At 43.7% G+C, this 23,005-nt stretch overlaps 1 protein-coding gene and 1 pseudogene across 2 annotated transcripts in view; both read right to left on the bottom strand.

Annotated features, from left to right (window-relative positions):
* The window catches only part of MYLK3 (myosin light chain kinase 3), a 39,139-nt gene extending 37,843 nt beyond the window's left edge, over window positions 1-1,296 (bottom strand). Inside the window, exon 1 of the mRNA XM_082711010.1 lies at window positions 1,123-1,296. Coding sequence (XP_082567136.1) covers window positions 1,123-1,209 — 87 coding nt within the window. The 5' untranslated portion in view covers window positions 1,210-1,296. The remainder of the gene's footprint in view (window positions 1-1,122) is intronic.
* Window positions 1,297-20,423: 19,127 nt separating this feature from the next.
* Window positions 20,424-20,919, bottom strand: LOC309853179 (large ribosomal subunit protein uL29 pseudogene; annotated as a pseudogene). Its single transcript has one exon. The product of its transcript is annotated as a large ribosomal subunit protein uL29 pseudogene (transcript).
* Between the last annotated feature and the right edge of the window lie 2,086 nt (window positions 20,920-23,005).

Here is a 23,005-nt window from a genome sequence, read left to right as displayed (position 1 = left end):
GCGGCCGGTGTTTGCCGCTGGGAAGCAGGTTTTGCAGAGGTCCAGGTACTGCATGCGAGGGGACGTGAATATTTATAACAAGGTTGCAGCATGCCACAGCGAGGGTCTTGTTCTAACAGAATCAGGTATGACCATTTTGTGAGAGATGGAGGCCCATGGCCTTCTCTACTTCCCATGAAACAGCTGTAAGGTCAGCTGCATACCTGGAACTTCCTTAACCTCTCTGGAGGCAGCTTCCCTCATCTCGAAAGGGGGCACATGACGGTGCAATAACCACGGGGCTGTTTGGGTCCCCATGTAAGTGAAACACCTAGCACGGGCCCTGGCACATGGTAAGTCCATGAAAACAAGAGACAATCGAACTCACTAGCCCGTACTCATCCCCCACTCCAGATGGTCAGCTAATCAGCCAACAGGACAGCAGTGTGTAGAGCCACCTCACTGCGGGGCGGGGGCAAGGGGGGGAAGGAGGCATCTCCCCAGGCCTAAATCAGCCCCCAGGTGCCCGGCCCACCCAGGCCACCTCCCTTGTGGGCACCATCAGATGATGTGCACTCACAAAGTGCCACCCTGTCCTCCATAAAGCCGAGCTTATTCAGAAAAGGAAATCAGAGGGGCGTCTGGGTGGCTCAGTGGATTAAAGCCTCTGGCTTTGGCCCGGGTCATGATTCCCAGGGTCCTGGGATCAAGCCCCACATCAGGCTCTCTGCTCCACAGGGAGCCTGCTTCCCCATCTCTCTCTGCCTGCCTGTCTGCCTACTTGTGATCTCTCTCTGTCAAAAAAATAAATAAAATCTTTAAAAAAAAAAAAAAAAGAAAAGAAAGAAAAGGAAATCAGAGAAGAAACAGAACCCCAGAAAGCCTCGCTGGGTTCAACGCAGACAACCTTAGCAGCTGCCGGGCCTTGTGCGCCCACTACACCTTGTGTTATCTGGGGGGGGCCACGCTGACCGTCCCCAGGCTGTACCCATCAACCAAAGCTTCCTGCTGACTGTGGTTCTTGGTCCAAGAGGATCTACGTCTGGGGGATAATTGTCACCAAGTCTCCCTCAGTCCCATGACCCTAACAATTGTCCCTGAGGGCTCCTACTTCAAAGCAGACCCGCCTGGAGCCGCGCTTACCGCAAATATCTGGATGTAATCTGACGCCCGCTGCTGGCCTCTGGCGCCGGGACTGTGAAGTACCGGAGTGGGGCACAGAGTCCCCATCCTGGGGCTGCGGCCACGGTGCCAACTCAGTGTTTACTCTGCCTGGAGATGCCCAGCAGCCCTGAGTGCTGGGAATGAGGTGGGCTGGCTGGCCAGGGAGATTTCTCCAGAACTCAGGCAGCAGCGATAAGCCTGGCATTTCCGCTTATCTCTGACCCTGCCTCAGGCCCCAGAGGCATCCAGAGGCTTCACTCAGTTATCTGGTTTGCGAGGCGGTATCTGCTTCCCAGGGGCCTACTTCCTGCATCACTTAGTGAAGTGTCCAGTTGTGAAACAAACACTGTGTGGTCCAAGGAAGGAGGAAAGAAGGGAGGGGGCCTAGGGCAGAACTGACCTGCTTTCAAAACCCAGAACCATGGTATCAGAGCCCAGGAGATGAGCTGGGAATCACTGCCTTCAGGCAGCCCTCTGGGATAGAGGAAAGCCCCATCAGCCAGAATGGGCTGGCGGCCCGCGTTTCTTCACTGGGGCTGCTGGCACGGCTGGGAACCTTGCTGGTCATCTCCAGGCCAGGAGGGTCCAGCTGTTGCCTCTGCAAGTGGAACTATTGAGGAAGCAACAAAGACACACTGTGCCCCAAGACTGCAGCATGTTGCCGTGAGGGAGAAGATAAGACCTACAGCTCCTGCAGGATGAGGTGCCGGCTCCAGCTCGGCTCTCTCCAGCGGAGGGGGGGGGGGGCGGCTCTCTGTTCAGATCTTCCCAGAGCACCACGTGAGAGGCTGAGCCCTCCATACACCTTGGCGCACACACACGCATACACAGACACACACAGATGCTTGCACATACCCATCACTTAGTGCTCCATGGGAGACTGCGCCCTCCACACACTGGCGCACACACATGCACACACACACACACGCACAGATGCTTACACATACCCATCACTTGGGGACCCCCACTTACCTGCCCACACACACAGGAATCAGACAAGTGTCACACAATGCTTTTACTATTAGCTTCCTCTTCTGAGCGTAACCACAGACAGACCCTGTGCTGAGCATTTTTTTTTTTAAGATTTTATTTCTTTATTTGACACACAGAGATCACAAGCAGGCAGAGAGGCAGGCAGAGAGGGGAGGGAAGCAGGCTCCCTGCCGAGCAGAGAGCCCGATGTGGGACTTGATTCTAGGACCCTGAGATCATGACCTGAGCCGAAAGCAGAGGCTTTAACCCACTGAGCCAACCAGGCACCCTGTGCTGAGCATTTTTAGCTGCAGTATCTTACTTAAACTTCACTACATCCCTATAGGGTAGATTACTATTTGTCATTCCCATCTTACAGAGAAGATTAATCTAGAAATTAAGTGGTTCACCCAAGGCCACCCAGAAAGCAATGGAGCCAGGATTCCAACCCTGTGGTTATAACTCACACAATCCTGCCACTTTTAGAGATAAGAGGGATCTCAGAGACCACAAAGGTCAACTCCCTCAGTTTGAAGACAGAGAATTTGAAGCGCAGAGAGGGGAAGGGACTTTCTGAAGGTCACACAGTAAGTCAGTGGCAAAGACAGGACAGGATAGCAAAAACTGTCTCCCTCAGAGTGGCTGTGGAGCTCCTGCCCCACTCTGTGGGTTTATGAGGGGTGTGTGTGTGTGTGTGTGTGCGTGTGTATGTTCATGCATGTGTGTGTACATGTATCAATGTGTGTGTCATGCATATGTGTAGTCAGATTAGCTTCTGTCCCACAGGCTTGACTCTGTGGAAATGAGGAGGGGGTGAAGGGGCTCGGGCTCCCAGGTACCATATTGGATGCTTATTCTTTCATAGAAAAATTTCTACAATTTGTCTCTCCTGGCTGTCTAGAGAGATACTAAAACAACAGCCGTCAGTCTGCCAAGATGAATCCAGGAACTGCGCTTAAGAACAAAACCAAAGTCAAGCTGGCCTCTCTGAAGAAGCAGAGAGGGAAATGACAGCTATGTGGAGCCTGGCCTGGACTTGAGGGGTCCCCTGCAAGCTCTCAGGTGGCCAGTAGGTTTGCCCCCGACACATCCCTATCTTCTGTGGCCGACATTCCTACCCAGGCTTGAAACCCTTCTATTTGGTCAATTCCTTTCCCCCAAGCCTAGTCAACATTGTTCCCTGCCTAAACAAAGGACCAGCCTGAAAACACTAGAGAGAACAAAAAAGCACTCTCAGGAGCCAAATCCAGGCCAGTACCCATTCATTTGTTCCTTCATTCATTCAGCACTTACGGGGCAACACTTATGAGGCAATAACAAAAGCACTAGTATTTATCGAGCACATCTTTGTGTCAGGCACTATGCTACAACTTTATATAAATTACCTTTTACCCCTCAACATTATAAGAGGAAGGGACTATTATCCCCATTTCACAGACAAGTAAACTGAGGTTTGAGCCATTTTCCAAAGTCAGTGTCAGACCCTGTATATAAATGCAGGCAGCCAGCCTCAGAGTCAGCTTACAACTGCAAGGAGTCTAACTAAAACATCTTCTGTCTAGAACCTGGCTCTGTCTCTGGGGGGCTGCCTTTGCCAAGTACCAATTCAGAAACGTAATTGTATGTGCAATTTGGAATCAGGCCAACCAGTTTCATACAAGACGTTGCATTGCTGGTCCTTCTACCAGTTCACACAGCAAGATGTCATCACCTGCAAAATACTTTGACATGTGCTCACATTTAGACTCATGTGAGGCGGATGGATTATAGCCCCCATCTTCCCCATGGAGAGACTGAGACTCTCACTGTGAGTCTATGCCACTTTAGACCTTGGACTTGACTCTATAGCTCTAGGTCCTGTGTCCACAGCAGGGCAGGGTTTCTGGACCCCTCCTCACCATGACACACACGCCCACACACACACACACACACATCATTTTGGGGCCCTGACTCACCTGGCTTGACTGGGAGAGGCTGCAGGCCTTTGATAATAGCTCACTTTTCTGAGTCTTACCAAAAGCAGACCCTGTGCTAAGCAATTAGCTGCAATATCTCTTTTAAACCCCTTGATTGTGCCAATGCTTGTGCGCTCAGAGCTCTTGTTGTGTTGTGGGAACTCAGCAAATCTGTGCGGGAGCAAAGTGAACACCTCAGAACAACAGAGAAAGTGAGATAGTCACTAACTCCTTGACTCAAAGGATGTAGGGTGTAATGGGGCAAAATCAGAAGCTCTGTCAGTATTTTCAGCCTTCCTGTATCTGATAAAAAGAATTCCTTCTTGGGCGCCTGGGTGGCTCAGTGGGTTAAGCCGCTGCCTTCGGCTCAGGTCATGATCTCAGGGTCCTGGGATCGAGTCCCGCATTGGGCTCTCTGCTCAGCAGGGAGCCCGCTTCCCTCTCTCTCTCTCTGCCTGCCTCTCCATCTACTTGTGATTTCTCTCTGTCAAATAAATAAATAAAATCTTAAAAAAAAAAAATTTCTTCTTCATCTGCTCAAATTTTCCCCTCTCCCTCTAGCCCCGAGGAAAGACTGGTTTCGGATTTTCAGTGTCAAATCTGACACCAAATCATTTCGGTGTCAAATGAGTGGTAAGATGCGACCTGCGGTCTGGAAGGCTGGATTTAACTGAGCTGGGGAGCAAAGCACCAAGAGCAAAAAAAGAAAGAAGGGGAGAGATAGATAGCAAGCAGGGAGCAGCGTTTAGCGTTGCAGAGTGGCGACGGGGGACAGTCCCAAGATGCAAGAGAACGGGAGTGAACAGAAGGGAGGGTTTGGGAAACCGTCTGCTGCAGGACAGAAAGGCTCACCAGGGACCATAAGTAGGAACAGCATAGTGGCAAGGCTCCTGAGGCCCCAGCTCTCTATGGAAACTTAGTCACATGGTGTTAACTAATTCAGGTGTAAGAGGGAGGCAAAAACATGGAGAAAAAATTTGGCCAAGAGGGAAGATTTCATGGAAATGGGACTTGAGTTGAGCCTTGGTGAATGAGATTTGGGGAGGCCAAAGAAAGGGCAGTTCTTGTGAGGACTCAGAGTGAAACAGAGCTCCAGATGGAGCCTGGGAGGTGGGGTGACAGTGCACAAGTTAGCCTCAGGTCAAGAGGTGTCAACGGAGGCCCAGATGATTCAGCAGGCAGGACCCCAAAGAGAGTGGACACAGAAAATGAGGCAGAGACATTCAGACCCAAAGCAGCAAAATACAGGAACAACAATCCTATCGAATGTTTTTAGGTAGGCAATAACACGATGAAATTAGTTAAAATTAATTAATTAGTTAGTTAAATTAAGTAATATTTCATACATCAGGAATGTATGGAATAATTACTGAGGCACGGGGAACCAACTCAGAGAGGACACAAAGCCACTTTGGGGATTTGGGAGATGTTTTATATCCTGAGCAGTAGTCAGTCACACTGGAGTGTGCATGTGTGCATACCCGTCTGCTGTATTCCACAGGCTATAAGATTTGTGTTTTGTACTGTATGTAAGTTATGCCTTAATCAAGTTCTGCTAGCATGAAAATAAGGGGGGGAGGAGAGACTAATGCACCTGACAGCAGGGTGCAAATGGATTGGAAGGGTATAGGATCATCATCCACACAGAAGCTAAAATCAGCAAGTGTTTACTAGTTCTGGGGTGTACGCTGTTGCCAAAACACGGGACTGCTAAGGAAGTGGAGTGACATCGGCGAGAATAAGTCTTTGAAAGTCTTTGAAAGCAAGGGCTGCCTAAAGCTCTAAGGTCCTCATTCCCTGCACAGCCTCTAGGCTGCAAGAGAAGCAGGACCCCTCCCCGCTGCGGAGATTCGAAGGACTTACGATGCTCTCCCCAGATCCACTAAGTGAAGAGTTCACCCCCCAAAGAGGTCGTAAAACAGCAGGTACATAGATTAGAATCCCATGCTTGTTTGAAATCTACCTATGTGCCAGTATGGTGAATTCTGCATGAGAGAATTGTAGATGATCTTTATTTTCCATATTGCTTTCATGTAATTATTCTAAATTTTTTAATGTGTATTATTTGTGTTATTAAACAAGTTTGTTTTTCTATAATAGTCACCTTTTACTTGGACCCACAGGAATTACTAGAGAGACAATATGCACCAGAGAGGGGTTTAATTAACTAAGAACAGAGTCATGGACTCCCTCGGGTCCTTCCCCGACAGAAAACAACATTTAAAAACCTTACAGGGATGTCTGAGATCAATTGCTTAGCCTTAAATGAACAGAATGCAGGAGGTATAACAGGTTCGGAAGGACTTCTCAGAAACAGCAAACCCCAGGTGGGAAGAGCAACAAGTCCTCTTCGCACTTTGTTATTGAAGCAGATTTTTGGCCCATTGCAACTTGGAAACAAAAGTTCCAGACTCCATGTGCAACTCAGAAACTACACAGTGAAAGTAACTTGGGGTTTGTTTGTTGTTTGTTTTTTTAGAGAAAAGTTGGCAAACATTTGAGAACAAATCCCCAACTACAAAATTCTCAAAAGGATCAAAGGACCTGTAAACACTCATCACAGCAATAAGTTCGGACACGGTTCTGAAGTCTGAATTATACATGCAGCTCCCCAAACTTGCACAAAACCAAAGACAAATCCATGCATCTAAAACTGTTAGCTTTTATTGTCACTTGTTGGTTTCGGTCAGACTCTACAGGTGTTTTCCGGAGGGTCTACATGCCTCTAACACACCTGCTAAAAGCACAAACACACAGGAAGTTTATCATCTGCACTTACATACCACCTTTCATCCATGGATCCCAAGTGGTCTGTCAGAAATATTGTTTTCCTAAGTCCCCAGTGAGATGTGTAAATATTGTTGCCTCCATCTCATACTCAGATAAACTTAAATATGTGGGCAGTTAAGTGGCTTGTCAACGGTTATAACCCAAGACAAAAATCCTTGCAAGCCGCCCTCTGGTCTCCCTTCCTCTGCCGACTGTCCCTTTGAGCTTTCTCGTTGGCCCTGGCTTAAATCATGCACGCAGGCCATTGTTTCCCTGGTGATGGAGGTGGCGTTCTATTTCCTGCCCTGAATTTGGCACCCGGCCCCCAGCTACAACGCATTTAGCCACAAGTGCATCAGCCGTGCGTGAGTGGGGACAGCTTGGCTCCTTGGAAACCTAAGTGGCGTGTGTCAGCTGGCTCCAGCCCACCGAGAGCCACTCCAGGCCATGCTGCTAACTCCTCCATCATTAGCTCAGAGCAACCCACAGTGCAGGCGATGCTGTCTCTCAGAGCAGGGTGAACAAATGGAGACGGCTCAAAGGCAAAGGCTCCGGCCCGGCTCCAGCGCAGCCCTCGGGGAGAAATGATCTATAGCTCTCTGGCGCCCCGGCCCTTAGACCGGTTCGGCCCAAGCTGCGCTCCTTTCTATAGACAACACAGCAAAGTGTGATGGCTGTCGATTACATTCCTCCATAGGCAACCGAATTTACACTTCCAATTCCCAGTTGCACTGCTTATTCTTTTTTTTTTTTTTAGATTTTATTTATTTATTTGACAGAGAGAGATCACAAGTAGGCAGAGAGGCAGGCAGAGAGAGAGATAGGGAAGCAGGCTCCCCACCGAGCAGAGAGCCCGACGCGGGACTCGATCCCAGGACGCTGAGATCATGACCTGAGCCGAAGGCAGCGGCGTAACCCACTGAGCCACCCAGGTGCCCTGCACTGCTTATTCTTACGTTTCATTCATTCATTAATGTGTCCTGGGATGACCATTCAGAATCAGATCCAGAAAAATAGGAAAGTTGTTGGGGCACCTGCCAGGGGACAAGAGTGACCACTTGAAAAGCACATCTCTGAGGGTTGCAGTCACTCTTAGAAATTGGGGGTGGAAAAGTTTTTATGGTCAGTAAATGCCATCTATTTAAGTTAATTTTAACTTCTTTGCCTCTCAAGTGTCTTGTTAACCTTCCAGGATGGTATGTGTATCATATGAACTAGAGGCTGGATTAGTTGCCTTTCTTCTCATATGCTTCCAAAGCACCTCATAGGTGTTCCCATCAGAGCCCACTGCTAATAATAACACCTAATCTCTGCTGAGCATTTACCTTGTACGAGGCATCCTGCCAGACAGTTTAAATTCATTAGTTTTTTTCAGGTTCTAAGTATTACCATTAATATCCTCATTTTGTGGATAAGGAAACTGGCTAGAGAGGTCACAAATCACTGTGTTAGTTTCCCATGGCTGCCATAACAAATTACCACGAATATAGTGACTTAAAATGACAGAAATTTATCCTCTCATAGATCTGGAGGCCAGAAGTCTGAAACCAGTATCACCAAGGTTTCAGTAAGGCTGTCCTTCCTCTGGAGGCTCTGGCTTCTAGTAGCTGCTGGCATTTCTTGATTTGTGGCTGTAATACTTAGTCTCTGCCTCCATGATCTCACTGCCTTATCTGCTCCTTTGTGTGTCAGATCTCTTTCTGCCTCCCTTTTATGATGATACATGTGATTACATTTAGGGCCCATCTGGATAAGGTCCTTCACTTAATCATATCTGCAAAGTTTTTTTGTTTGTTTTGTTTTGTTTTTTGGCTATCAAACGCAACATTCATAGCTTCCTGGGTGTGAATGTGAATGTGTTTTGGGGGGCCATGATCTAGCCTATGATTCACTCATCTAGTAGGTAGTGTCTTCAAGTTTGGGCTCATGAAGATTTATCAGTGAAGTATGGGTTGGCGCCTCGAGGGTAGGAGTGTGGGCTTTGGTGCATGAGGCAGACCTGGCTTTGATCCAATTCCACCACTTAGTGTGTGACTTCAGCAAGCAACTTATACCCTCTCTCAGTCTAATGCATAAGATTGTTCTGAGGATTAAATGAGAGAATGAATGTGAAATGCATACAATGATGCCTTGATGTAGTTTAGAGCTCAGTGAATTGCAGCTGCTGTCCTTTTTGTTAAAAGCAGGGGCTAAGCTGGAGTTCTGACCCAACCTTGCAGATGGAGGTCAGTGAACACCAGGCTTCTACAGATGAAGAAAGATGAAAATGAGGAGAAAAGTTAGTTCTGCCACAGAGCCAAGGGAAGTCGGTGCTAACCAAACACAGTAGAATTTTCAAAACCATTTGGCATGGTACACTATAAAGATTGACCAGAACTAGCCATGCAAAGGATTTCTGCTCTTCAAAAGTGGAGAATGTGACGTTTCTCCAAAGTAGGGCTCTGGGCCACCAAAATGTGTATTTTTGTCAATAGATATTCCTACACATTGTTATAAATAGGAGTCACCTGTATAGTCACACTTTGATGGTCCTCTTGAGGTTAAAATGATTCCAATTTCAAGACCTATAATAAAGATAATGACCAGTAAATCAAGAGTTTAGAGCATGGAGAGGAAAATGAGAAAAATAGGCAGGAAATAGTAAGAAAAGGACAGTAGAGGGGAACAAAAACATTTGAATCTGGGTGTTTGTTAGGATGATTGAGAGATGTCATGCAAGCTGCCTTGCCTCCTTGACTTTGAACAAAATAAATGTGATTTGGTTCTGTTCCATTATTTAGCTGGGATAGGATAACATGAAGTTTAGCAAAGAAGTTTTAGTACTGCACCTCTAAATGTGGTCATATATTATATGTTCAACTTGTTATATTTCATCCAATCAGGTTTTTTAGTTTAATATACTGGGATTCTGGGGCACCTGAGTGGCTCAGTGGGTTAAAGCCTCTGCCTTTGGCTCAGGTTATGATCCCAGGGTCCTGGGATCGAGCCCCACATCAGGCTCTCTGCTTAGTGGGGGAGTCTGCTTCCTCCTCTCTCTCTCTGCCTGCCTCTCTGCCTACTTGTGATCTCTGTCAAATAAATAAATAAAATCTTAAAAAAAAATACTGGGATTCTTTGCAATACGACAAGGTTTCTCAATTTGGGTAAAACATGTGAAACAGGAACATTAATAGATTTTGTCTTTTTAGAAAAAGAAAAACCCTAAATTACTTAAATGTCAACCAGTAGAGGAAAGAATGATAGCTTTACATCCACTGCCATGAAAAGACATACAACCAAGTTAAAATTCACAGAACAACACATAAAACTGGATCCTATCAAAATTAAAAAGATAAATAACCTGACAACCAGACAGATGGACAGAGATATGTAAATCCATTAGCAATAGTTGAGGATTTACACCCAATTCTTAACAGCCATTAGTTCCTGGGCAATTCTAGAATTGAGTTAGGGGAAAAGCCAATTTCCCTTTATAGTCTACAAGCTTTTGTATTTGCATTTTTATAAGGAGCATGTTTTTGTACATTACTTGTTTACTTTTTTTAATAAAGATTTTTCCTTATTTATAAGATAGACAGAGATCACAAGCAGGTAGAGAGGCAGGCAGGGGAGGGGAAGCATGGGCAGAGAGTCTGATGTGGGGCTCGATGCCAGGACCCTGAGATCATGACTCGAGCCAAAGGCAGAGGCTTAACCCACTGAGCCACCCTGGCACCCCAACTTGTTTACTTTTTTAAGCTGTAAAAGATAAGTTATTTATTTTAATAGAAATATATCATTAACATACAGGGGTTTTGCTGGAAATATTACTTGTGGAATAACAAACGGTAAATGTGTATTGTTTTTTTGACTTTTTTTTTTAAAGATTTTATTTATTTATTTGACAGAGAAAGATCACAAGTAGGCGGAGAGAGAGAGAGAGGGAAGCAGGCTCCCCGCTGAGTGGAGAGCCTGATGCGGGACTCGATCCCAGGACCCTAAGATCATGACCTGAGCCGAAGGCAGCTGCTTAACCCACTGAGCCACCCAGGTGCCCCTGTTTTTTTGACTTTTATTAATGAACCAGACATGCTCTGTCTTCCTTGACTCTGTATTAAAGGAACAGAAGTACAAAAGAAATAAACCCGTACATGAGGGAGAACAGGGTAAGAGAATGTCATATTGGGCTGAGAGAGTGGGCACCTATCTGGAAGCCAGGAAGTGAACGGGAGAGGGTTAACAGGTAAGGGACAGCGCAGAGAGGGGAAGTATGAGGGCTGCAGAGGAGGGCAGTCAGTCAGCCGGAGGGGACCTGGGCAGGCTCCGGCAGTGGATCAACTGTACCCACCTGTTTCTTTCTCCGCTACCCCCTATATCCCCCGGTCCCCTGCACGACACCCAGCAAGTACAGGCGGCTGGCATCTACCCTCAGGCAAGACTGGAGTCTAAGGTTTTTAGTCCTCAACTTCATGTCCCACAGTCAAGTTCTCACTCTGGCAATCAGGGGCTCTCAGTCTCACACCCTCATGCCCAGAGCAGAACATGCAGTCAGATTTCTCACTGGAAGGCGATGGAGCCCAGCTGCATGGACCTTCTTGCCACCTCCTGACGGCCCAAGGGAGAAGAATGAGACACAAGTCAGATGCAAGAGAATGGGAGCAGGGGGCGACAAGGAGGCGACACGTGGTGGCCGAACAGGGACTAGAGAGCAGCCCCAAAGTGAGTTTTGCACCAGCAGTGCCTTCCCTGCCCCACCCCCCACCCCCCACCTCCACCCCGCTGCTGTGTTGTGGGTACTTACCCGGGTATGGGTAATCTGGAGAGCACAAACGAGTATCACCCTTAGGGATGTTTGTTGAAAAGGCTCCTTAGGCAGGAGGAGCAAAAGTCAGCCAAGGCAAACTGTTGGAGCTTTTAAAGGTAATTAAAAAACATTGCTCCTAATTCCCTATATTAGGGACTTTAGATTTACAAACATGAAAAAAAGTAAAACATACGTAAAACTTTGGCCTACTAAAGAAAAACCAATTCCAATTACTATACAGTCTACTTAAACTCTTATTCGCTCCATTCTGCAGCTTTTACAAACCCGTGTCTCAGGTAAAAATTAAAAATAGGGTGGGCCCAAGTAAAACAATAATCAGTATTTAAAGAAAGTTAAATTTATTGGTTTCATTAAAACAGACATGTCTTTAAAGTTATCAACATTAAATGTAAAACTTATTCTCTTAAGGTTTACTAAAGGTCAAATAAACTCATACTATCTCTGCTGGAATTTGTTAACAAAAAGATAACTAAACTGATAACTCATTGTCTGTCTCCAAGTTTTCATGGGTAATTGTTAAGATAGCTTTCAAAGTCATTGTAACCTAAAACGTCAAAGTTTTACTTAAATGATAAATAAAACTTAAATGATAATTTAAATTATAAATAAAATAAAATTTGTTGGACACTTAGGTCTTTCCCGAATAAAATAAAGTGCTAAGTCTTTTCTACTGTGGCCCCCTGCTCCCATTCTGTTGCAGCTGACTTGTTTGTGCCTCATTCTTCTCCCTTGAGCCATCAGGATGCGGCACCTTCTTTCTAAAATATGACAAGAGGGCGCCTGGGTGGCTCAGTGGGTTAAGCCACTACCTTCAGCTCAGGTCATGATCTCAGGGTCCTGGGATCGAGCCCCGCATCAGGCTCTCTGCTCAGCGGGAAGCCTGCTTCCCTCTCTCTCTCTGCCTGTCTCTCTGCCTGCTTGTGATCTCTGTCAATAAATAAATAAAATCTTTAAAAAAAAATAAAAATAAAAATAAATAAAATACGACAAGACACATAAATATCACCAAGATATTAGCAGATCTGGAAGCTTGAGAAAGAAAAACTGAGACAAATCCTGGTGGAAACAAAAATAATCAGGGAATAGAAGAAAATTTGACTCAAAAAGATATAACAAAGATTTTATAAAACTGCACGAGGGTGATTTGGAAAAAAAAATCAGAAAAGCACTTAGAGATTTAAAATACAACAGCTAAGGGGCACCTGGGTGGCTCAGTGGGTTAAGCTTCTGCCTTTGGCTCAGGTCATGATCTCAGGGTCCTGGGATCGAGCCCCGCATCGGGCTCTCTGCTCAGCGGGGAGCCTGCTAACCCCTCTCTCTCTGCCTGCCCTTCTGACTACTTGTGATCTCTCTCTCTCTCTCTGTGTTAAATAAATAAATAAAAATTTAAAATAAAATACAACAGGTAAAATAAAATGCTCCAAATTAGAATCATAAGATAAAACAAAGGAGATCTTCCAGAGCATAAGATAAAAAAAGAGAAAAATGTGAAAGAACAGATAGAATCCAGAAGTTCAATGTTCACCAAATGGAATCCCAGAAGGAAATAGAGAAAAGGCTGGGAGTGAGAGGTGAGGGCTGAGTGAAAACCAGCCATTTCTCCATCTCAGGGTCAATGTTTTCTAAGGGAACTCTGATGGGGGCCTCTTGGACCCCCATCAGTCCCATCAAGACTTGGAGGGGGCTGCCCAGGCAGCTCAGATGGTTGCGCATCTGTCTTCGGCTCAGGTCATGATCCCGGGGTTCTAGGATCGAGTCCACCTGCTCAGTGGAGAGTTTGCTTCTCCCTCTGCCTCTCTCTCTCTCTCTTTGTCTCTCATGAATAAATAAATAAAATCTTAAAAAAATAAAATAAAATTCTAAAAAAAAAAAAAAAAAAAGGACTGGGGAATGGTATATTCAGGAAGGGTAGATGAGTGTGGCCCAAAATAACAAATGTCTACTATTTTCTTTCTTTTTTTTTATTAACATATATTATTTGTTTCAGGGGTACAGGTCTGTGATTCATCAGTCTTACACAATTCATAGTACTCACCATAGCACATATCCTCCTCAATGTCCATCACCCACACCCCTTCCCTCCAGCAACCCTCAGTTTGTTTCCTGAGATTATGTCTACTACCTTCTTAATGTAGCCTACCAGCACCAAGGAAGCCAGGACATGACCTTTGTTCATGTGGGCATTTGGACTCTAAGGATAACTCACTTGACTCATTGAGAGAAACGCTAAAATCAGGAAAGGGTGAACAGAACCCTGAGATTATCACTAATCACATTCCTCCAGGCAAACAGCAGTCCACCTTCTTTGGATCTGATTGTTCAATTGCTTATAATTTCATTCGAACCCCTCAGCTCGTTTCTGCATCTTGTTTATAAAGATATCATGACTCTTTCCAACACTTTGTTCTAGAGAGTGTAAGAGGCACCTCTTAGGTGAATGCCTGGTTAGAAAGTATTCTGACTAGGAATGTCCCTAACATAGTCGACATTAGTAGATGCCTGCAGCCATGTCTGTACTATGAGATTCTGGTGCCCACCCAACTAGTCATGACTGATTAACCCAAGAGCAGATTTCTGATCAATTCAGAACAATAGGATTTTCCATCCTAGAAAGCTGAAAATTGGTCTGGTAAGAGAAAGATTCTAGAGACAGTCTTTAGGCTTCACCCTACAAAACAGGACCAAAAAGTCCTATATATTTACAAAGAAAGGGTAAAAAGAAGACAAAAACAAAAAAGGCACAAATGAAGACGTATAGGACAAAAGGCACAAAGGTATTTTTATTTGTTAAGAATCAAGAACTATAATATAGGCAAAGGTAGATTCACTGGAGACTTCCAGACCTCAGCTGAAGAAGTGAAATCCATTAAAGACAGGTATTAGGAAGCAGACAAGACATAGAGTTGAAAGATGAGGGCATGGTAAGAACTCTTAAGGAAAGAGACTTGAGATGGCATCTTGTTCAGGGAAAGGTGGTAAGGTCAATGAAGAGACCATAGTAATCAAGATAAAAGCCAGCCAAAATATGAACAAAATATTTTATTTTTTTTTAAGATTTTATTTATTTACTCAACAGACAGAGATCACAAGTGAGCAGAGAGACAGGCAGAGAGAGAGGAGGAAGCAGGCTCCCCGCAGAGCAGAGAGTCTGATGCGGGGCTCCATCCCAGGACCCTGGGATCATGACCTGAGCCAAAGGCAGAGGCTTTAACCCACTGAGCCACACAGGCACCCCTTTCTTTTTCTTTTTTTTTTTTTTTGAACAAAATATTTTAATCCAAAATTTGCATCTGAGGGGGACCTGGTTGGCTCAGTCAGTAGAGCATGTGACTTTTGATCTTGGGGTTGTAGGCTGGAGCCCCACATTGGGTGTAGAGAGTACTTAAAAATAAAATCTTTTAAAAATTGCATATGAAAGAAACCCTGCAACACACTTGGAGAGGACACCTGCATTGATCAGGAAGGTGAGATGAGTACTCAGCTTCCTGCACGTTTATGTCATACTCCAAAACAGTTTTTTTTAAAAAGTCCTTTCTACCTACTTACTTAAATCTTCTATTTTCCAGATGATATCCATGTTGCTTTCCTGGCCACTCACAGTAATACTAAGCTATTTGAAATATATTGCCCTGTTTTCCTCCTCCTTATAAGTTGTTGTACTTCTATTAGGGAAGTGGGGTCATACTGGCTTAGCTTTGTATCCAGACTCTGCCATGTACCAAGTACTGACCCTGAGCAACTTTCTTAACTAACTATTTGAGCTTCATTTTCCTGATTTACAATTATTAAACACAAGCATACATTGAAAGTATGTGGCATAGTGCCTAGGACATAATAAGTACTCCATAAATGGTAGCTCTTTTCTGTTGTTTTAACTATTATTCTTTTTAATCACATTCACATGTTGCACTACCATGAAGACATAAATAATTGTACCCAGATTTGTTCAACTGATTTTTTTTGTTACAAACATGAGTTGACATTTTTTATGTGTTTTATATTTTATAACCTCAAAAACCACACTTAAAACTTCTAATTCTGAACTTCTTGATGAAGGGCAGAAGCTACATTTATCCCTTTATCTCTAACACCGAATATATATGTACCTCTCAACCCAGAAGAGGCACACAGCAAATTTGTGTCAGATATCCTACTACTGGAGTTGATACAGATCCACTTAATGATGACATTTGAAATTTACAAAGTAAAATTTTCATTTGCAGGTCTAATTCGCGACCATATACCAGAGAGTGAAGGTGTTTTGTTTGTTTTATGTTTTAGATTTCATTGAGAGCGTAAATTTTCCAACCCAAAGAAAAATGAAGGATAACAGTGTATCACTGAAGCCTTGGGGAGCCTCACCCCAAAATCTTGTCCCATTAGTGCAGTCAATCACCCTTTTCTGAAAGTTGCCATGTAGAAAGGGCAGGAGCACTCTCTGAAAACAGCCCACATACATGGGAAGCAACTCGGAATTACTGTCTGTTTCATCTATTACAAAGAAAGATCTTTCACAGATGTTACACAGTTACCATAGAAACATGAAATGTTTTCCTGTGGAGCATTTTCTAGAAATGCCAGTTATAAAATATTAAAATAAATATCAAAAATTCCAGAAGATCGTTTGGAGAGCAGATAGATTTGGACATTAAAACATAACTCACTCCCCAAAACAAACAACCCAATTCAAAAATGGGCAAAGTTTTCAAATAGGCATTTCTTCAAAATGCCTCACGGTTTAGTGAGGGAGCACATGAAAAAAATGATCAACATCCCTAGTCATTAAGGGAATGTAAATCAAAACTACACAACACCACTTCACACCCATTAGGATAGATATTACAAGAAGAAAAAAGGAGAGAGAAAAGCACACACACACACACACACACACACACACACACACACACAAACCAGATAATAACAAATGTTGGTGACAATGTGGAGAAATTGAAACTTTTGTGCATTGCTGGTGGGAATGTAAAATGGTGCAGCCCCCATGTAAAACAGTCTGGCAATTTCTTGAAAAGTCAAACATAAAAGTACCATATAATCCAGCAATTTCACTCCTAGGTACATACACAAAAGAATTGAAAGCAGGAATTCAGACAAATACTTATGTGCCGTGTTCATAGCAGTATAGGCACAATAGCCAAAAGGTAGAAACAACCCAAGTGTCCATCAATAGAGGAACGAATAAACAAAATGCATTATATACATAAAATATAATATGGCTCAACCTTAAGAAGGAATGAAATTCTGATACATGCTACAATATGGATGAAACTTGAAAGCATTATGCTAAGAGAAATATGCCAGATAATAAAGGACAAATTTTATATGAGTTCACTTAGATGAAGTACCTGGAGTAGGCAAATTCAGGTAGACAGAAAGTAGAATAGAGGTTACTAGGAGCTGGGAGGAGGAGGGCATGGGGAATTATTATTTAATGGATAGTCTATTGGGGATAAAAAAAAGTTCTAGAAATAGTTGTGATTATTATACAAGACTGTTTTGTCACCGAATTGTACACTTAAAAATGGTTAAAATGGGGGCGCCTGGGTGGCTCAGTGGATTAAGCCGCTGCCTTCGGCTCAGGTCATGATCTCAGGGTCCTGGGATCGAGTCCCGCATCGGGCTCTCTCTGCTCAGCAGGGAGCCTGCTTCCTCCTCTCTCTCTGCCTGCCTCTCTGCCTGCTTGTGATCTCTGTCAAATAAATAAATAAATAAAATCTTTTTAAAAAAATGGTTAAAATGGTATATTTTGTTACGTAAATTTTAACCATTTTTATTTAAGAATTTAAAAAATCACATATATCTGGGGTATCTGGGTGGCTCAGTTGGTTAAGTGTCCAACTCTTGATTTTGGCTCAGGTCATGATCTCAGGGTTGTGAGATCAAGCCCTGCATCAGGCTCTACATTGGATTGAATCTGCTTAAATTCTCTCTCTCAGGGTGTCTGAGTGGCTCAGCTGGTTGAGTGTGCATGTCTTGATCTCAGCTCAGGTCTTGATCTCAGGGTCATGTGTACACACACATAAACACACACACATATGGAATATTATTCAGCCAGAGAAAATAATGAAACCTTGCTATTTGCAGTGACATGGATGGAGCTAGAATGTAAAATGCTAAGTGAAATAAGTCAGTCAGAGAAAGACAAATACCATATGATTTCACTCATACATAGAATTTAAGAAACAGAACAAAATGAGCAAAGGTGAGAAAAGGAGAGACAGAGACAAAGAAACAGACACTTAACTACAGAGAACAAAGTGATGGCTGCCAGAGGGGAGGCAGTTGGGGGGTGGGGGAAAGAAGTGAAGGGGATTAAGGAGAGCACTTGTGATAAGCATCAGGTAATATAGGGAATTGTTGAATCGCTATATTGTACACCTGAAACTAATGTAATACTGTATGTTAACTGGAATTAAAATAAAAACTTTTTTTAAAAAGATTTTATTTATTTATTTGACAGACAGAGATCACAAGTAAGCAGAGAGGCAGGCAGAGAGAGAGAGAGAGAAGGAAGCAGGCTCCCTGCTGAGCAGAGAGCCAGATGCGGGACTTGATCCCAGGTCCTGGGATCATGACCCGAGCAAAAGGAAGAGGCTCTACCAACTGAGCCACCCAGGCGCTCAGAAAAGAAAAACTTAAAAACAAACAAATAAACAAAAGAAAAGAAAAATGAAACAAAAGGATTGAGTACCTGATTTTGTGAGGCTCTACCATTCTGAACATTACTAGGCTGTCAAGGAACCCAGCAAGGGACAGCGGGGATCCAAGCCAAAGATCTAGCTGAATATAACCTGGTTATAACACAAGCTTTCCTTGATCTCCAAAATAAGAACAGAGATCGGGAAGTTTATACATTAGGTGGATTCCCTTGTATCCCTACTTAGATAGGAATACATCCATGTCAGATATAATGAAGGTAGACTGGTAAAAAGATTAATTTCATGACTCTAAAAGTCTGTTTTTGCTCCTCTTTCTTTTACATAATAATTATAGATGTTATTTCTTGAACACACACTTTGCTTCTCCAAATAAGTTCAATTATGAACAGCTCTATCACCCCATGCCCAAGTTCTAGCCTGCTACCTGGTAAGCTCCCTCAATCATGTAAGCCAATTCCTTTGCATACATTTAATATATATATTATCTAGCTCTGGTTCTCTTTCCCTGGTTGAATCTTGACTGATACAGACTTTGGTATCAGAAGTGGCTCTAGAGAAACAGAATCTTTTTTTTTTTTTAAAGATTTTATTTATTTATTTGACAGAGATCACAAGTAGACAGAGAGGCAGGTAGAGAGAGAGGAGAAAGCAGGCTCCCCGCTGAGCAGAGAGCCTGATGTAGGGCTCGATCCCAGGACCCTGGGATCACGACCCGAGCCAAAGGCAGAGGCTTTAACCCACTGAGCCACCCAGGCGCCCCTAGAGGAACAGAATCTTAAAGATAAATTTTCTGGGTTTTCTGGAATTGATTCTCTAATCTTATTAAAGACACTACTGACTCTATTTCTAGCACTAAAGAGGACAATAGTAGTCCATGACATGATGCAACAAGGGATATGCAAAACATTATCATTAGATACTCCTAATCAAATACCTAGAGGAAGTGAGATTCTAGGTGACCATGTATTTGTTACATTAGAATATTTTAGTGGAACTAAGGAGTGTAATGAGATTGGCTGATTGTCCTAACTGTGGTGGAGAAAGTTGAGAAGGATGAGCTCAGGGCCTCTGATTCCCAGCTTCAGTGTCACATTGACCTGAAAGGTAAGTCTGCCCTTGGAAAAACACTTATCTCCTGTAGCCTATAGTGGCTTTCTTGCAAGTGGTTGAACTACAGTGCAAATTGAACTCTTGACCAAAAGGGTGTTTTCCCTTCAAATGAGGGCACTGATTGGGAAGGAATGGGATCTTGAAAATTGCAATGGGAAGATGAAACCAAGTACATTGAATTTCTCAATTCTTTGAGATCCTCTTTGCCAGCAGAATCAGATTGTTTTTAATTTTTATTTTTTTAAAGATTTTATTTATTTGTTTGACAGAGAAAGATCACAAGTAGGCAGAGAGGCAGGAAGAGAGAGAGAGAGAAGCAGGTTCCCTGCTGAGCAAAGAGCCCAATGCGGGACTTGATCCCAGAACCCCGAGATCATGACCTGAGCTGAAGGCAGCAGCTTAACCCACTGAGCCACCCAGGCGCCCCCAGAATCAGCTTTTTGGCCTTTGTTAGCCCTTCGTTTCCTGAAGAAGTTGTCTTAAAAGGCACTGTTGATTCTCTTCAGGACCTGCCTCTCTCCTTACTTCAAGACCAATAACTCGGTATAAGTCCCAGCAGGTACCAAAGGGTGACTTATAAAGTATGCCCTGCACACTGAAAGATGCACTAACACACTAAAAGACCTGCATGACTTTTTTCAATTAATAGAGATGCAAAATATGGGTCATATGTATGGGAATAGATCTTAAAGGTGTGAGATCACAGTAGAAAGAATATAAAGTTGGATCAGGCTGACTATATTGATATGAGTCTCCTAAGCAGAGATTCTTTTTTTTTTTTTTTTTAAGATTTTATTTATTTATTTGACAGAGAGAATGAGAGAGAACAAGCAGGAGGAGCAGCAGAAGCAGAGGGAGAAGCAGACTCCTTGCTGAGCAGGGAGCCTGATGCAGGGCTTGATCCCAGGACCCTGGGATCATGACCTGAGCTGAAGGCAAGACACTTAACCAACTGAGCCACCCAGGTGCCCCCTAAGCAGAGATTCTGAATTCAATGGTTTTTTGTTGTTGTTGTTGTTGTTTGCCAGTTTGTCTGTTTTATTGGCGCCAGTGCTCAGGCTTTGACTGCGTATTTCCGCAGCGGGTATAGCCGCTCCTTCCGCTGTTGCTTCTTGGTCTTCAGGTTCTCCTCGTGCTTGTTCAGCCGCCGGCGCATGGCACGCGTCTTCTTGGGCCGCAGATCCAGGGGCTTGTACTTCTTACCCTTGTAAAATTTCCTGAGGTTCTCTTTCTGCGTCTGGTTGATGACTGCGAGAACACGGGCGATGGATTTGCGAACAACTCGGATCTTGGAGAGCTTGGAAGCCGCGCCGCCTGTCACTTTGGCGACGCGCAGCTGGGGCAGCTCCACCTTCAGGTCTTCCAGCTGTTTAAGCAGCTCCTCCTTCTTCTTGCCGCGAAGGTCTCGAGCCTTAATCTTGGCCATTTCTGCACGATCTGCCGCAGCCGCCGCCGCCGGAAAGAGGCCGAGGGAAAGAGGAAGGGGCGGGCCTGAATTCAATGTTTTAACTTAAGGGGCTTAGAAAAGGACCTAATAGTATGACTGGTTAGATGAACCATGGATCCAAAGGTTTCGACTACACCAAATGAAGCTGAAACTTGCCTTAGTATATTATAAAGAACTGCCTTGATATACTATAAATGAAAGTATCCAAAAGCTAAGAGATATTGTCTTCTTCCCTCTCTTATCTCATCATCTCTAACATAGGATGTGTTAATAATAGTTACATTTATTTCACAGAGTTTAAGTTACAGGATCAAAGGAGAAAGCTCTTCTGGAATAAGAGCTAGCATGTTTTTAATTGTATAAAAGGCAATTGTATTGATAGACAGAAGCAGGAAAATGTTTACCTTTAGCTTGGAAGGCAGACTTAAAGTCTGCATAGTTTCGATAAGGATCAAATATATGCTGGTTGCTACATTCTTTAAGAGTATCATGAAAAAAAAAAGGGTATCATGACTGCTTATATATCTCACAAATAGTTAATATCAAACTGGATGAAATGTGTGGTGTCTAAATGGGATATCTGTTCTGATTGGATGGGGGCCCCCAAAAGTAAGGTGATGATTGGGTGAGGCCAGTGGTACAGGTGGCAAAACAAAGGAGATAGAAGTTTATTGAATGCGCTGCAAGGGAGCCGTGGGCAGAATAGAGCAGAGAGGCTGTCTGCAAAGAGGCGATGGGTGGGGGCTGTTTTTAAAGGGGGGAGGTGAGGAGGTAGGACTATGTATAGAATTCTCCCTTTTTGGTAAGTGTGCCTGGTTGTAAGTAGACCATTGGTCAGGGTCTATGGATATTTTGAGGTGGGTCACCTGATGGGCCTGTCTGTATTCAGCCAGTTGGTCACTATGGGCCCTCTCTATATTCCATTGCTCAAGTCTGCCTCTAAGTGGCCTCTACAATATGTACCAGATGAATCTTGCAGAAGTAGTTTTCCAAGTAATAATTCAAAGAAATTCAAAGAAATTTTTATAATCTGATATGCCCTGCATGCCCCCCCTTCCCTTTGATTGCTAAGTATGTAACCGCCAGCTTCACACAGCGTGCAGCTCTTTCTGTCCATAGGTCCTGTCCCCATGCTACTTAAATAAACTTACTAAGTTGCCCTGTAAACATCTCAAGAATTCTTTCTTGACCATTGCACTGGAAGACTCCACATCCGTATCATTTAGGCAGAAGTATAACTTTGTTATTACCTTTATTTGAGATAAAGTATAGCTTGAGATGTATAAGGGTAGCAAGCTGACAAGGGTAGACCATGCTCTGTATGTTCACTTGACTAAGCTACAATCCCTAGTTATTCAGACATGAATCCAGGTATTACTATGAAGGTGTTTCATAGATAAGGTTAAAGTCCATAATCAGACTTCTGGTTTCTGACATGTAAGAGTTCTGACATATCAAAGTTCGGAGATCATCACTCCCATGCTCACAAGATCTGAAGAGACTGAAAAATCAATGACTTTTCTTGGGCTGGTTGGAGAATTGAGGTTGTGGGACAAATTGCCACCCTAAAATCTGAAGAGATATGCAAATATAGGAAATCATGTAATGATCTGTTTACCTTGAGCAGAAACTCTGATGGCATAAACAGAACACTTACATGGTAATTTCGACAGATGCTGGAAGCTGTATAGGCTAGTGTGGAAGTGAGAAACTCCTGGGACTGAAGTCTTGGTGAGGAGAGAAAAGGACACATTTTCATGGGTATTCCAAAGAATCCTAGCAAATTCTCAAGGTTAAGAACCAAGAAAAAAGATAATAGCTCTGGCAAGATGAGAGGGAAAATAACCATCTTTTTTTTCTTTTTTAATATTTCATTTATTTATTTGACAGAGATCACAAGTAGGCAGAGAGACAGACAGAGAGAGCAGGGAAAGCAGGCTCCCTGCTGGGCAGACAGTCTGATGTGAGACTCGATCCCAGTACCCTGGGCCTGAGCCGAAGGCAGAGGCTTTAACCCACTGAGCCACCCAGGTGCCCCAAAAAATAACCATCTTGAAATAGATGTAGATCATCCTCCATAATAAAGATCTACTCTCCATAGGAAAAGCCATTTCCAGAACCTTATCTACTT

The sequence above is a fragment of the Mustela nivalis genome (genome assembly GCF_964662115.1).
Source record: "Mustela nivalis genome assembly, chromosome: 18".
Taxonomy (NCBI): Eukaryota; Metazoa; Chordata; class Mammalia; order Carnivora; family Mustelidae; genus Mustela; species Mustela nivalis.
This window is presented reverse-complemented; position numbering and strand designations above follow the sequence as displayed.